The following is a 17,492-nucleotide window of genomic DNA, read 5'->3' as shown; positions in this document are numbered from 1 at the left end:
AAGTACGATAAGAAATAAAGCTGGAGAGGTATAGGCAGGGGGCTTATGGGCCACAGAGGAGTGTTTGGATTTTATTCCAAATGTGATGGAGATTCAACAGTAGGGGACAAAAAGCATCTTTTCCAGATGCTGTGTGGAGGACAGGCAGCAGGGGGCAAAGTGGAGGGTAGGCAAGTTATGAAACACTCCCTGATGTGAAAGTCTGCAGAGATCACTGGCTTTACAAACCTAAGCGCTCAGGGATCAGGTTCCATGTGATGAGAACCACATTAGACACATCAACACCTGGTTCCAGAAAGGGTTCTCTCAATCTAGTCAAAGATCTGAAGGAGCTTATTTAAAATATCTTACAGTTTGGACTGACTGGTGAAGGTTAACAAAAAGCTCTCAGAGTAAATATGAACTATAGCTTACTCTAATTATCAAACATTTTCTACTGGTCGGTTTTACGTTCAAAGCATGCCTTACATATAAAGTACAACTGACCTATGCTTACCCCTCTGGCACTACCAAACTGCCCTGCCTTCACGTATCCTTTAGGTATAAACCAATTATGCATGTACAAAGACGAGGTCAGACTAAAATAACTTCTGTAGAATTAAGTTAAATTTTTTTACGTGACAAGTAACTTGTGCAGAAGGCTCAACTATAGAAATTCTCTGCACATAATATGACATATGGTAAAATAATTTTAAAAATGCCTACCATCTCAAATGAAGAATAAAATCAAATATAAACTCCAAAAGGAATTGTTTCCTTCATGAAGAAAAACTGGCTTCTACTTTTACAAAATTCACAATGCATTTTGCCCTTGTTGAAAACATTTAAGGCTAATATCAGTTTTTTGGATAGCAGCGAACAGTGTTTTTAAAATGTAAATAGCATATTTACTGTCTCTCATATATTTATTCTATAGTTCACATTACTCTTATTAGTGTAATAACTGGTCACAATAAAACCAGCATTGTTGTGTCCCAACCCTAATCCTACTTATCTTGTCACTATGCAATATCAAAGTGATGCTTAACAGTGACACTGCAAATACCACTTACTTGAATACAATTTTTCCAGTTTTCTTTTGTTGGTTTTTCTTCCACAAGTTTAGTTGCAAATTTAAGGCCTCTCCCATACATTTTATTTACTAATGCGTGCTTATATGCAAATGTCAAAACCTATAATATAAAACATGATAAAGCTTGTTTATAAAATAACTTACATTTTAAGGCATTAACTTTAACAATAAAATTAAGGCTTTAACAGAAGTGTAGCTTTTGAAATAAATATGGTACATCAAGTAAAATTTTTAAAAATCTTTAAAAAGAAAATTAGTATTCCATAGATGGAACTATGTTTTTTTGGGGGAAGAAAACTAATATGAGAAATTATTAGCTGTGGAAATTCATTTAAAAATACCTCTTCATGCATAAGAAATCAGAGCTAACATTAATTACAAAGATGCAAATCAGGATAGAAATACAAAAATGTAGAGTCAGTATAAACTGCCAAAATTGCAAATGAGGTTATAATTCAAAAAACAAGTATTAGATTATATAAACATAGTTTCTTTGGTACAAGATTTTACTTGTAATTATTGCATCTGTCAAATATACTTGTAGTCATTTATATATATATTTGGTCTTTACTTTGGAATGTGGGGAATGTACTCAAAGAAAGTTCTATGACATTGATTTGTATTCTAAAGCCAACTAAAGTGTTCAACAATTGTTTCCACAAACACAGTAAACAGACAGGTAATAGAATGCATAGCCCCTAATACAGTAGCATTATTGCAAAAATAGAATGATCTATAACAATTTTATTATGATGGTCATCAAGTGTTTTTCAATCTCTGTACATTTCTCAAAGACAGAAACCAGGTTCTTATTCATCTTCATGTTTCCGGTACTAAGTAGTGTTTGGCACACAGTAGGCCTTCAATAATTGTTCGCAATAACAGCAAGTATGGTTGGGGACCTTGCATGTACTTAATACTCATTCATCACAGCCTATGGAAGGTCGTGTAGATAAGAAACTAAGGTATCAAAATTTAGTAACTTACCTAAGGTCACATATAAAAGTGGCAGAGGCAGGAGCCAAACTCAAGACTCAAGGGGTCTAATTTCAGATTCAAATTCCTAACCTCTGCTGCAATACTGGCTCCTTCAGTTTCCCAAATATAACTGAGTACCTTCTATAAGTGTACCACCGCACTGTGCTGGCAAAATCTGAAGCACAGAAGAATTTTTCTTCCCACTTCCAGGGTTCTTTACTGCAAATTACCAGTTAATCCTGAGAACATGCACTTGTCTACTAAAACAAAAGGATGGTCTGTGAGGGGAATCCCACTGACTCCATTTACTTTATTTCCACAGGAAAAGAAGATTCAAGGGTCTTGAGGAAAATAAGCAACATCTAAACTAACCAGTATGCCCCCTCAACCAATCTCCTACCACCAACAAATTGGCACATAAATAGAGATGGGTAGGAATGAAGACATTTTCTAGAAGACTTGCTTAATTTAGCTACATACATAACTGGTTTAAATAAAAACCGACTACATACATTCTCAAACTGGTTTTTAAAAAAGGCGAGACAAACATGAAGTACTAGGCCACACATAAGGTCATATTCAGAGCTCAGCTTAGCCTCCTTCCCTTTACCTTCACTCTTTTAACCGGCAATGGGCACAAGAGAGGTCTGTGAGGTAACCCCAAAAACTCTGCGGAAACAAGAAGCAGAAAGGTTACCTTGTTGTCAAAAAGATCAGTCCATTTTGTAGTTTCCCAAAATGTTTCTGCCAGAGAATCCAAAGGACTTTCTCCCTCCTCCTCCTTTCCTTCTGCATCAGTGGAAATGGCTCCATCTTGGGCCTGGGTGTGAAGAAGATGGTCTGCCAGGGCACAACCTTTCCTACAAAGGGCATCTACGAGGGTGGATTTTTGTTTGTCCATGTCACTGTACAGCAAATTTAAAAATATTTCAGATATCAGTAAAATGTCTTTAAAGTCTTATCTGAGCTTAAATTCATGTATTCTTTTGCCTAAGATTTGTAATGCAGAAATACTGTATATTCAGGTACATATGTTTGTATTGTATATCAAATGCCTTATTAATAAATATCAAATGAGCTACTATATTACACATGTAGATTAAATGAGTTAGGGTAGCTGCACCTTGTTGAAACAGAATGCCACAAGCAACAGACTCGAAAGGTTAATTACTATTCTAAATTCTGTTAGCTATACAATTCTTAATCAGGCCAATGTCTTTTGAGTTTTTAGATTTCTTATAAATAGCAATTACTATACATTTGTGTATGTGTATACACAGGTTATGTCTTAAAACTTTCATTCATGGCTAGAGCAAACAAATACAATGCTATACTCTGAAAGTGCCAGCAACTGTCTTAGCATTTTAACATATTAATTCATTCACATTCAAAACAATTCTGAGTGAGATACTATTAATTACCACCATGTTGCAAAGGAGGAAACTGAGGGCCAAAGAGACTATGCAATTTGTTCAAGTTCCTCCAGTTAGGAATTGGCAGATCCAGGCTTCTAAGCTTAGCAGTGGGGATCTGTAATCTGTGCCCTTAATCACTATGGCACACTACCTTGATCCAGGGAAGCCATCTTTGTTTTCTTCAATGCATTCCAAGTACCTAGGACAATGCCTGGCACAGAATGGACACTCAATAAATCATTGCTGAATGAAATACAACCACCACCTACATACACGCCAGGGAAAAGTGTGAGTCTCCAGAATGTGTGCTTATTTGAAGCATTCTGTCCAACTCATGTCAGATACATGTGAAAACAATGAGGACTAAAAGTATTGAGAAAATGATGATAAGGCATTTAGCTGTGGAACAAACTAACAGCTAAGAGTGACTCTGAAAGACTCAGAGTAAAACGTGTAGCATGTGTAATCTGCCGGGACTATACCACCAATAAGCATCAAGAGTAGCAAGGACAGCCATCAACCCAACAACTTGAGGGCTCAAAGGCTCACACACACTAATCCTGTGCACCAAGCAGTCCTGTTAATTAAAGAGGTCGCATGACAGGGAACATGAAGGCTAAGTACCATGGAAAATGCTGCTGCTGAAACGTTGCCCAAGACTAGGGTATTCTCAGAGGTTCAAAGCCCATTTGATCCGATACCTTGAAAGTGAGCAGGGAGGCAACGTGGGTAGCAGAGCTGTTGAGAAATTCCTTCACACTGGCAGAGTTCATCAAAGAGGGCAGGTTACCAACCTCAACACATTTACAATGTAAATGAAACTATGCCGAAAAGATGCCTCAGTGCTTCTCAGCAGTTTCAAAGCTTAAAGAACCAACTTTCACCCCTTTTATGTGGAGATGTGTCTGGGTACTGCTTGCTTACTTTGGACTTAAGAAAAGGATTTATGAGTAGCCTTTAGGAACTTCTAAGCTGTGGGGCATCTGCATGGCCTGAGCCACCCTCCTTCCCGTTCTCTTAGATGCTAGGCGCTATCCTTAAATGTCTTCTAGGCAGTCCTTTACTTATGCCTTCCAACAACCCTAGGTGTCGGGCACAACTACTATCTTGATTTTGTGAAGGAGAAAGGGGACTTGAACAGAAATGGTTGATGAGGCAGGTTTCCATACCCAGGCCAATGCTGACTGATGGGTCCTGGCTGCTCAGGGAAGAGCTGGAATGATGCAGAAATCAGGGGGCGACACAGGTAATCTGCATTTGTCAGACCTGGGTGAAATTAGCTGTACAATCCTCTTTGTGTCTTAGCATCTTCTGATCACATATCTAAATTCTACATATCTGGAGTATTCCTTTCCGTTCCTTAGGCTTTGTACTGACTGGCTCAGATTGAATACCTTTTTTTTTTTTTTTTTTTTTGAGACAGAGTTTCACTCTTGTTGCCCAGGCTGGAGCGCAATGGCACAATCTCGGCTCACCACAACCTCTGCCTCGCAGGTTCAAGTGACTCTTGTGCCTCAGCCTCATGAGTAGCTGAGATTACAGGAGTGCACCACCAGGCCTTGCTAATTTTTGTATTTTTGGTACAGATGGGGTTTCACTATATGGGCCAGGCTGGTCTTGAACTCCTGACCTCAGGTGATCTGCCCACCGTGGCCTCTGCAAGTGCTGGGATTACAGGTGTGAGTCACAGTGACGGACCTGAATACCTTTTTAATACATAAGGCTTTTCCACTCAGAAGAAAGTCAGCTTCTCTTTCTATAGGCTTTTACAATTTGAAATATCTATTTAAAAATATTTGTATTTCATATCTCTTAATCACTTCCTATCTGGCAATTTCATCTTCTATATTAGATGGTAAGTTTCCTAAGAGTAGAGACTATCTCATTCTGTTTTTTTTTTTTTTTGAGACAGAGTCTCACTCTGTCACCAGGCTGTAGTGCAATGGCGTGATCTCAGCTCACTGCAACCTCTGCTTCCCGGGCTCAAGCAATTCTCTTGCCTCAGCCTTCTAAGTAGCTGGGACTACAGGAATCTGCCACCATGTCTGGCTAACTTTTGTATTTTTAGTGGTTTTCACCATATTGGCCAGGCTGGTCTTTAACTCCTGAACTTGTGATCTACCCGCCTCAGCCTCCCAAAGTGCTGGGATTACAGGTGTGAGCCACCAGGCCCAGCTTATTTCATTCATTTTTTAAGTCCCAGTCAGTGATGCCTTACATAAAGTATTTGCTCAATAAACACCTTGAAATCCAATCTAGTTAGGAATCCATCAAGATAACAGCTACATTTTAGGAAGCAATTTAATTTGAATCAGTATTCCAATGTCTAAATAAGCGCAGTTTAAATTTAACTAAAACATGATATTAACAAAAAGTTGACATCATTTTTAAGATTAGAAAATGGCTATCTTACAATTTTTGATGTGACTTAAAATCAATTTTGCATGGAAATGAGAAATTAATGCTTAAGTTGGCTGCTACCTGCCCATAGATGACATCTGTAAGAAATATTAAATATTTCCTGATAACACTTTGTGTAATACTTCAAGTCTGAATATAGCCTTCTGTCCAAACACAAGCTGGTCAAAGTCTATTTCAGTCAGGCCAAAGCAAAGGCCTGGAGAAAAATTCTTTAATTACAAGGATAGACAAGTTGACCGAGTGTTGCTAAAAACTTAAAGCAGCTCCACTCTTAGCATTTTTACAAAGTTTTATGGCTTCTTCCTAGTTTTATCTCAGTTTATTTCCAGTAGCCATGATAGTCAGTGTCTAGTAATCTCCAAAGAGTAGATATTTTTTAAAAAAAGAGATTAAAAACAGTGAGAAAAAAAGATAAAAAAGAAAACAAAACTAATATTGTGTTAGTTTATGGCTCCCTGTAATCTGAGATTGAGTTTTCTCTGTGAATGGTTAAATTGGGAAAACATAGACCTTAGTATTTAGTGAAATTTCAAAATGAGCCACGTGTGATTTCATGTAATACCTGAGTTTGAGAAAACATATCATTTTCACAAAGTATAAAAAATAAATGCTAGAAAGCATAGGGGATAGTTAACGACAGTTGCTGTAGAGAGTTCAAGAAGACTCAAAATGGGCCATTCTTTTTAGCAACTGGTTTTCACTGGTGATCTGCAGAAGGCAGTTTTAAAGTGACCAAGGCCAGACTCCTCTTGTAATAAGCTTAACAGTGATCACCCCGAGAAAGAAAGGAACACAATGAGGATGGGTGGGAGGCAGACAGAGCTCCTTTTTCTGTGAGATAACAATGAGTTATGTTAACCTTTACAGAGAAAAGAAAGGGCACGGGCTGTGGAGGCAGATCCTGATTTGACTATGGGCTTTCCCACTTCCCAGCAGTGGCACCTGAGCCATGTCAGCTAACCTCTCTGAACTCCAGTTTTCTCTTCCTTTAAAAGGGGGATACAAACGGCCCTGCTTTTCATGTTGTTTGGAAGACTAAATTTAAATAAGACAATGTATTTAAAATGCCCTTAATAGTCCCTTGCACACAATCAGCACTTAATAAATGGTGGCCATATTTTCTATTAGTATTAACAACAACAACAAAATGGCAATGTTTTGAGACTATTCCTCTGAAAACTATGAAAAGGTACTAACAGTGGCCAACAAACCAACTTTAAATACATTCTATCACACTTGAAAATTATCGCTTGTAAGAGTCATAAGATCCCGTAGTATGAATATAAATGATGGAATGGAAAGAATTCTAACAGTTCGGAATCCAAATGTTATGTAGAAAAAAATACTGACACTCATAAATTTTTAAAGAAAAATTATAGTATTTTCAGGCAGCCTGAACAGTTTTGGTTATTTGTAATAATAACCACAAAAGAATCAGGATATTTCTACCCTTGTAAGTTAATGATCTCCTAAGTTGAAAATAAACAGAAGTGATAAGCAAGTAACTGATATTGGGAGAGCTACCATGAGGTGATGGTTTAAGAGTTCATGGAAGGGTGAAAGTGACCAAATGGCAGCTTGGTTCAGAGTCACTGGACCATCACACCAACATATGGAAATCACACTCCTACATGGAAAGAACCATACCAACCACTCATAAACCCAGGGAAGCTTCTCTACTTACATACAGCATTAGGTTTGACAAAGGCTAAACTATAAATTCTCTCCTCCCTATTCTCTCCAAGTCATACTATAAAGCCAGTTTCATAAAAGTTGCCAGATAGTTTTAACCTAAGTTTATTTTTTATCGTATATTTCACTACAAACCAAATACTAGGTTTTTCATGTTACTGGACAATAAAGAATTTTAAAATTAATTTTATAGAGAGTTAATTTTTGTCTTCCTGATATGATCCAATTCACATAAACCCTCAAGTAGCTGGACCGCTTCATCACAGCTATTCAAATCCCTCCACCTGGACAACACTTAACGGTACAGAAGGCAAACTACTTCTCTTGGGCTTAGTCTTAAAAAGATTGGACAAAATTATTTTAAAATTTCTAAGGAGGGAGTATCCAAACAGTGATAATACCCATTGTAAGGATATAACCAAACATCAGAAAAGCAGTATCCTCTATAATATTAGTCCCTACTTTATAAACAAGTTAACTAAGAAATGAGATGCAAGAAAGATTATTTACTGGCTAGGTACTTTTTTATAGTAGCTGCATCAGGCCTGGGATCAGTCTTCATTGCAATATAAACTGCTAGGGCTGTTTGATCTATATGAGAAATAACAGCATTTGCCGCATCAACAATTTCATTAAGTCTTTTCATTCGTTCCTGGAGAGGAAAAAAGAAATAATAAAAATAGGTAGATCAATCAGTACGAAAGCAATTTCACTTCTGCTGTCTCAACCTTGAGAGCTACAACTAGAATATGAGTGAACTATGTAATTGACTTGTAGCCCAGGGGCTCAGTGCTATCTCCTATTGTGATTTTTCTAATTGCTGGTATCTCTATAAAACTTAAGCTCAGGTATAGAATAAAAATATCTTATTTACATTCCCTGTTGGAGTACCACGATGAGAGTAAGCAAAATATAAAGTTCATATAAATGTAAAGTTTTTTTTTTTAAACAAAGGCAACTCCTTTTCTATATTTCTTAAGATTTCAGAATTGTGATTGGCTATTATTACTCTAGCTGCACACTACCTGAAAGCAGAAGTTAGGGAAAAAAAAAAAAAAAACCCTAGCTGATAAAACCAGTTGTGATCCATCATGAAAAACACAAAGCTGAGAGTAAACATTATAATCAACAGAGTCTAACTGTGATTACCATGATGTTCTCAACAATTTGCTAATTTGCTTCTCTCTTGTTAAAGTCTTTTAAGGAATCTCCTTTAAACACCCTCTAGTTCACTCTAAACCCTTGATGATCTTTAACTGATTAGGATAGCACTTTCCTACTGCTACGATTACTAATGAGAACTGGTCCATCTCATGACAGACTAGAACTATGGCCAATTCTCACAAATGAGAATCATTAAGAAAGTTAATACAAAGAAATTATTTTAGTGAAGGTGTTTAGATTTCCAACTGGCCAGGACTATTACATTCTGCTCCTTGCCCTTTAGGTTAACGTCCTGAAAGCAATCCTTAGGGTATCTTCTCTATTGCTAATCTCACTGACCAAGCATGAGCAAGAATCCTAAACTAAACTCACAGTAGTGGTCAGGTCTTACAATAACCTTCATGAAAACAGCTTAATACAACATTCAATTTGCAAAAACATGTTTGAGTTAGCAAGAACAGAAGAGAAAGATAATAATGCGCTTTTCCTCAAAATGCAAACCTTATCTAATTACAAACAAAATAAGATATATTAGAATGAACATGTCTAACCTTTTCAGCATCCAATTGATGAAGTCGTGCAACATACAGAGGAAGATAATTAGGATACGTTTCTTTCAATTCGTTATAAATGTCACTAGAATCCAACCTATGTGTGTAAGAAGGAGAGAAACATTTACTTTTTTTCTTTTAAAAAGTATATTTCTGTCTTCCCTATTATTTAACATTGTTTGGAAGTTTAAGTCGATAAAATAAGTCATTAATTTGAAATACAAGTGTAGTCACTGGCAAGGATTATCATTATTGACAGGCAGTATGAACGCTTACCTGGAAAACAAAAATAAATCAAACTGAATATTATTTCAATTGAGTTCCATAAGATACCCAAATAAAAATATGCATCAATAGCTTTCTTACATACCAGCTATTATTAGATTTATTTAAAAGAAAAGCACATTCACAAATACCTGGAAAGATTAAAAGATTTAAAAATGTCTAAGATCTATTAAACTTTTCTGAAAATTATTAAGAAAAAATAAAAGTTTAAACTTTTCTGAAAATTCTAAAGTCTTGAATAAATGAAGAGCTACTCTATGTTCCCAGATGGGGAAGCTGCACACAATTCTCAATTCTTCCTGATTATATGTATCAGGATAAAAACAAATTAACATACAAATGGTAAGTATCACCAGAGGTGGGTAACCTAAAGTCACTTAATAAATTAACAAAACCTCACAGTAGTATAAAAATACGGCTGACTGGGATTTTGATACTATAACTTTCTGTGAAAATAAATTTAACTTGTAGACAACAAAATTTATACTAATTCTTAGGACAATAAAAAAAATTAAGTCCTGTTTTTCCCTTTTCCCTCTCTAAACATTACACAAGGGCAAAACCAACACTTTCATTTTATGTATTAAACTACTGCACCTTAATTATAAAGAAGGTTTTTGGGTTTTTTTTCCAAAAAAATATTCTAAGGGTTTTTTAAGTTCTGCAAGAGAATGCTAATAATATTTTTGCTGTTTTCTTCTAAAACACTTAATGGGTAAACGGCCTTTTCAATTTTTTCTCCTTCAAGTTTCTGAATAGTCTAACAACATTTGTTAGGGCTTTTGAATAATTTGTTTAGTTCTTTAACTTCATTTGCATCAATTTCTTTAAAGTCTGCATGTTTTACAAGGGTCTGCAATTTCACCTTTTAAAAACACATATTCCTCATACCTACAATTTACCCATTTTAAGTGTAAATTTCATGGTTTTTATCATAGTGACAGATATATGCAACTATTGAAAGTCAACTTTAAAACATTTTTATCAACACAAAAAAAAACCCCATACCCTTTGGCACTCAGATCTCCCCAGCTTCCCCAGCTCTAAGCAACCACTAATCTACATTCTGTCTCTATAGATTTCCTCATTCTGGACATTTAATATAATCATATAATATATGGTCTTTTTGTGACTGGCTACTTCCACTCAGCATACTATTTTCAAGGTTCATTCATGTTGGAGCATTAATCCTATTCATGGCTGAAGTGGAGTCCCCTGTATCGATACATCACATTTTGTTTGGACAGTCCACCTGTTGGATATTATGAATAATGCTGCCATAAACTGTCATGACATGTTTTTGTGTGAATACAGGTTTTTAATTTTCTTGGGTATATACCTGGGAGTGGAACTGCTGTGTGATAACGGAAACTAAGCTTAATTATTTGAAGAACAGTCAGACTGTTTTCCAAAAAGTCTGTATCATTTTTGTATTCTTACCATCAATGTCTGAGGATTCTGCTTTGTCCACATACTTGCCAAAACTCATCATTTGACTTTGTGATTCTAGCCATCCTAGTAAGTGTGAAGTTATATTTTATTTGATGTACATTTCCCTGAAGACTAACGATTTTGAGCATTTTTTCATGTACTTAGTGGTCATTTGTATATCTTCATAGAAATATCTATTCAGGTTCTTCACCCATTTAAAAAATTGGGCCATTTGCCTTTGTATTACGAAACTGTAGGAATTATTTCTATATTCTGGGGACCGGACGTGGTGGTGGCTCATGCCTGTAATCCCAACACTATGGGAAGCTGAAGCAGGAGGATTACTTGAGGCCAGGAGTTCTAGACTAGCCTGCGCAACATAGTGAGATCCTATCTCTTAAAAAATTAGCTGGGCACGGTGGCATGTACTTGTAGTCCTAGCTACTTGGGAGGCTGAAGTGGGAGGATCCCTTGAGCCCAGGGGTTTGAGGCTGCAGTGAGCTATGATCACGCCACTGCAGTCCAGCCTGGGTGGTAGAGTGAGAGACCCTGTCTGAAAAAAAAAAAAAAAAAAAAAAAGAGTTCTTTATATATTCTGCATACAAGCTCCTTAAAAATATGTAATTTGTAAATAGGCTTTTTTTTCACTTTCTTGATGATATGCTTTGATGCACAAAAGTTTTTAATCTTGATGAAATCCAAATTATTTTCTTCTTACATTACTTGTGCTTTTGGTATCTTTAAAAATCATTTGCCCAATGAAAGGTCATGAAAGTTTACCACTATAACCTCATTAAGGAGTTTTATAGATTTAGCTCTTTGATACATTTTGAGTTAACTTGTATATATGATGTGAGGCAAGGGTCCAACTTCATTCTTTTTCCATATGGCTATCCAGTCCCAGCACCTTTTCCTGAAAGTACTATCCTTTCCTCATTAAATGGTCTTTGCATCAGCACTCTTGACAAAAATGAAAATTAGCTACCATAGACACATGGTTTTATTTCTGGACTCTTAATTCTATTCCATTGATCTATATATGTCTTATCCTTGTGCCAGTATAACACTGCCTTGTTTACTGTTGCTTTGTATTTAAATTTTGGAATCAGAAGTGTGAGCCTAACTCTGTTCTTCATTTTCAAGACTGACTATTCTGAGTCTCATGCGATTACATATAACTTCTAGAATCAGCTTGTTAATTTCGACAAGAAGTCTTCAAGGATTCTGATGGGGATTCAATTCAATTGTTTGATCAATATGAAGAATACTGTAATGATATTAGGTCTTCTAGTCCACAGGCATGGAATACCTTTTCCATTTACTCAGGTCTTTTTAACTTCTTTCAACAATGTTTTGTAGTTTTGACGTATTAAGTTTTGCATCTCTTTTGTTAAACATATTCCTACAATTTTATTTCACTATTATCGTAAATGGAATTCTCTTAATTTCCTGTTAACTTTAAATTATTGATATATTTTTGACTTATGTCTTCGATTTGACTTTTTATTTTTGATGTATCCTGTCTTTTTTGTTCCTCTATTCCTCCTTTACTGCTTTCTTTTATATTAAGTGAATATTTTTAAATGAGCGCTTAAATTTATTTAATGTTTTTTTCAACTTCAGTTTGTTTAGTAACGGTTGATCTAAGGCTTACTTTATACATCAATCGCTTCAGATTTTTCCTAGCTTAATTTCAGTGAGGTATAGAAATGTTATGCCTTTATAGCTCTATTCCCTTCTCCTCCCTTTTGTCATGTTATTATTCTAGTATTTATTACTGTTATATATCATTTAACTGTTACAACAATTACTTTACTATCTGCAGTCATTTCTTTAGCCCAATACAGTTTTGTTCCTTTGTGCTATTAGCAAATATGTATTACGGAATATTACATTTAAATATTATATAGGCCTAATATATACACAGTATTTATAGAACTGTTTTAAAATTAGTTAACAGAAAAAAATGAGAACTTTATGCTGTCTTTTATAATTCCATAATAATTAACTTTACCAGTGTTTTTTTCCCCATTTTCACCAATGTGCATTCAGACTACTGCCTGAGGTCACCTGCTTTCAGGTTTAAGAACTTCTTTTAGTATTTCTTATAAGGTGGGTTTGCTAGCAACAAATTCTGTTTTTGTTTATCTGGGAATTTTTAATTTCATTTTCATTTTTAAATGATAGTTTTGCTGGATATAGGATTATGGGTTAAGATTTTTGAGCACTGTGAATACATTACCCCACTGCTTTCTGACATGTACTGTTTCTGCTCAGAAGTCAGTTGTTAACCTTTCTAGTGTTTCCTTGTAAGTGATGAGGAGTTTTTGTCTTGCTCCTTTCAAGATCTTTTCCTTATCTTTGACCTTCAGTATTTTTAACATGCTATGTCTATTTGTGGATTTCTTTGCATTTATTTTAAGTGGCATTCACAGGGTTCCCTGGATACGTAGCTTAACGTCTTTCAATAAATACAGGGTGTTTCCAGCCATTATTTCACTAAATATATTTTTGCTTTCTCTCTGCTCTCCTGGTACTACTGCTCCATGGATTTTGGTGCATTAATAGTGTCCCACATTTCTCTGAGGCTCTGTTCATATTTTTCATTCCTTTTTTCCCCACAGTTTTTGAGAGAGGCCTTAGGCACATGAACTTCTACATCTTCTGTCGCAAAAGAAGTCAATTCCTTCAGGAAGGAATTAGAAGCCATCAGTTTTATCAACTCCTTAGGCCCCACGGGCAAAATCGCTAAGCCCAAGCTCTGGAACAGAGGGTGGAAGAATGGCATGTTTTACTTTGAGTGACACCCACACTTCAGGAGCTTAGCACTCTCCTATGGTCGTCTCAGCTTGCCTCGTGTGATGTGAAACCACAGGCTCCTGGGCATTGGGGCCCCCAGTGTTCCCAATAGTACTTTACAAGTAAGGGTTTAGCAGAAGAGAGTCCCCACCTCTTGACAGCACTCAGCTGGAAGTGAGCCTCCACAACTGGCAGTGGGGCAGGATGAGAAATGACGACGTTCTGCTCCTCCCAGGGGGAAAGCCTTCCCTCCCCCATGAGATGGAGCTTGTGAAGGCAAAATCTGAAGTTTTTGGCTCACTGAACTGGGAGGGAAAAGGGAGGCAGTGGTCTTGTTTCAAATATCACAGACTCTTGCTTTTCTTACCCAATTTTTGTAGACATTTTTGAATAAATATTTTTTCATTTGCTGTATGTCCTTTGGACCATTTCCAGAGGCTTTTAAAAGTTGTTTTTATAAAAAAAAATTATTTTCACTAGTTTTACTGGGGATCAGCATCATGAGTCTCTTCAGACTATCATGCCAGAAGACAATTTCTGCAGTTTCACTTTTGAAGAATTTATATTGTACTGTCAACTGTTTAGGACATCCTAAAATCAGGCAGAGACAGACCTGAAGACTTTGACTTCTAGTGGAGATACAACTTAGTTTTAAGTGGGAAAGGTATATTTGCATGTAAACTGACATTACAATGGTTCAATCTTTGGGAAATATTTTCACATCATGATGACTTCTATCTCCTCTAAAACCATATAACTGCAAAGATGCATACATAATAAGCTAAAGAGGACTCCCACAGAATATCAGCAGTAAAATAAATATTGCGTAACAAGTGGAAAAAGCAACTGACTTGACTATATAGAATAAATTTCAAGTAAAAAGTAAGCCCAAAGTCAGAGTAAGCTAGAGTAAAATCTGTGGCAAGTAGAGAAAAGCATTAGTATCTTTTATATAAAAAGTTTTAATTAATAAGAAACATCTAATGTCTGAATAGAAAGAAAGGTGAAGAATATGCTCGATTGCCAGAAGCTATACTAATAACGAACGATAACATCTAAAAAGCTCTCCTTTAATAATAACTAGAGATGTGATTGAAGACAGCAATAATGGCCGGTTTTTGCATTGTGTAGTAGCACACACACACGGCTAGATGAAGTGTAAATTATTATACTCATCCCAGAAAGCAATTTGGTAAAACACGGCAAGATGATTTTTACTTTTAAGATGCAATATGATGGAAATTTTAAGAAATCACCTTTATGTAAAAAAGGTTTATCACAGCATCATGAAGAAAACCTATAAACACATATATGCAAAATAAAATGTTTAAATAGATTATATTGCATCCACAGAACCATATAAACACAGACATTAAAAATGGATTTTATAGGGCTGTTAAATAATAAAAAAGTAACTAATTTTATTCACACTACTACATGTACAAACACGGAGGAAAAAAATAATATGAGGAAAATGACTATTTTTGGACTGTGGAGCAAAGTGATTTTTTTTTATATTTGCCAATACAATTATCTTCCAAGAACAAATTATAGCGATTAAAATAAAAATTAAAACAATTAATCACAAAATTAAAAATTTATAATTTATATAAATTACACATTTATATAAATAAAAATTTAAAAGCATCTGTAATTCTACCTGTTATCCTACTGCTAATATTTTCAAGTATAATCTATACATATGTACACAATCTTGTCATAGTTGGGAAAACAGAACTAAACATTTAAAGAATTAAAATATACTTAAAAACCTACTTTGTCATCCACTGAATTTTAAGATCTCGTAATGCTTCAGTAAACTCTTCTTTTAAATCTTTCTCTTTTTCTAAATCTTTTTCTTTATCTTTGTTGCCATTCTTAGTCTTTGTTGGTGGAGGTATTAGGTAGTAATGAACAGGGATTACATCCTATAAATGTGGAGAGAGATTCTTAGATTAATATGCTTAATTTTACATACATCAAAATCATCTTCAATAGCTACATCTCATGTAACATGAGCTGCACCTGAGTTGTACTACACTGTATTCTAGATTCTAAGGGTCACAGTACATCAAAAATTCTAATCTCTAATCACAGTAAGTTTCTCACAGACTGATGCTGAGTAATGATACCTCAAATACCACCTTTAAAATAAAAGAGATAAGGACACACCTTTTCTCCATTTGAGTATATTTGGCATTCTTGGCTTTACTTGGCAGACTGACGACAAAAGTACACTGACCTTTCACATTTTAAATCTGAGAAGGGAAGGAATAAGGTTCAAACTAAGAAAAGATCCTCTTTCTAAGTAAATTTAAGGGGACATTTACACCTTCATTCAACCAACAGGACTTACTGAGTCCTTGTGATGTGCCAGGTAATGCTCGAACAGGTAAAGAACAGACCAGAGGCTGACATTCGATATGAAGAAAACAAAACAGAATAAAAGGATAGAGTGACTGTCAGGTAATGAGGGGGAGCTGATGTACACAAAGTGGTTACAGAAAGTCACTCTGAAGAGGTAATATCTGATGCAAACAACCCTAAATGAACAAGATGAGAAAGTGCAAAGACCTGAGCTTGGTATAAAGCAAGCATAGCTGTACCTTCTGTGAAGGTGGGCAGCAGCCAACTTAAGCATGGCTTGATAGAATACAGTTTAAAAAAGAAAAGCAAAAGCTCTCTTTCTCTCTCTCTGTATATATATTCTATGTGCACTAAGAAGCATACCAGAAGAGTTTTATGAAAGATTGTGACATTAAAGACTTCTGTTTTTTTTTGTAATGACTCTAGATCCTGTATGGATTAAAATTTTGGTTCATATTCTTTCTGGAGAACAGATTATAGGAAACCCTACACCGCACTGGACTAAAAAACAGGTCATAGAAATGGGAGAAAATGAACAGATCTGAGATCTTCTTTAAAGGTCGAACCAATGTGTTTGCTGACAATGTTGAAAAGTATGTGGATGAATGAGGTCAGTTGGGAATGGGCGATGGAAAAAGAAGCTGTGTGAGTGAGAAAGAGAAAGCAAAAAGCATCCAGGATCATGGAAGCCTTGAGGAAAAACCACCATGAAAAAAGATCAAGAAAATGATCAACTGCCCACTTAGCTGAGAGGCAGCAGATGACGTAAAAGCAAGTAAGCGAAAACCTGGCAGCACAGCCTGCTGATGCCCTGGACAAGGACAGTGGAGCAGCACAGGCTGGAGAAGACAGAGATGAAGAGAGAGAGAATGGAAGTCAGCATGCCTGTGCTGCTTCTGAGAAGTTTTGCTTTGAAGACAACAGCAGAGAAATGGAGAGTAACTGCATCTATTTTATTCACTGATAAGTCTTGACTTGTGAAAAGTAAAGCATTATATGGGAAATGAAATCACATGCTATACCTGCTAGATTTGTTTTTGAAACAATAACTGGGTGTCCTTAATTAAATCATTATTTATTAAGTCTGTTCCTCAAATTCTATCTTCGGAGTTGTATTTAAAATGCTGCTAAATTAAAATACTATATTCAGGCCGGGCGCGGTGGCTCAAGCCTGTAATCCCAGCACTTTGGGAGGCCGAGGCGGGTGGATCACGAGGTCAAGAGATCGAGACCATCCTGGTCAACATGGTGAAACCCCGTCTCTACTAAAAATACAAAAAATTAGCTGGGCGTGGTGGTGCGTGCCTGTAATCCCAG

General features: G+C 35.9%; 1 protein-coding gene across 5 annotated transcripts in view; it reads right to left on the bottom strand.

Moving 5' to 3' along the window:
• The window catches only part of TPP2 (tripeptidyl peptidase 2), a 77,361-nt gene that overhangs the window by 1,626 nt on the left and 58,243 nt on the right, over positions 1–17,492 (bottom strand). For 2 of the 5 annotated variants that reach the window (XR_004259187.1, XR_004259188.1), the window contains 5 exons: positions 15,585–15,736; positions 9,294–9,390; positions 8,089–8,230; positions 2,748–2,955; positions 1,053–1,172 (listed from right to left, as the gene is read on the bottom strand). Coding sequence is in view for 3 of the 5 variants with exons in the window: in XM_032246173.1 (XP_032102064.1) it covers positions 1,053–1,172; positions 2,748–2,955; positions 8,100–8,230; positions 9,294–9,390; positions 15,585–15,736 (708 nt within the window). In the remaining 2 variants the exon portion in view is untranslated. The remainder of the gene's footprint in view (positions 1–1,052; positions 1,173–2,747; positions 2,956–8,088; positions 8,231–9,293; positions 9,391–15,584; positions 15,737–17,492) is intronic. The other 3 variants (XM_032246173.1, XM_032246174.1, XM_032246175.1) reach the window with 2 other exon arrangements.

This window comes from Sapajus apella, unplaced genomic scaffold (assembly GCF_009761245.1).
Source record: "Sapajus apella isolate SASKATOON/1434 unplaced genomic scaffold, GSC_monkey_1.0 scaffold60, whole genome shotgun sequence".
In the NCBI taxonomy this organism is placed as follows: Eukaryota; Metazoa; Chordata; class Mammalia; order Primates; family Cebidae; genus Sapajus; species Sapajus apella.
This window is presented reverse-complemented; position numbering and strand designations above follow the sequence as displayed.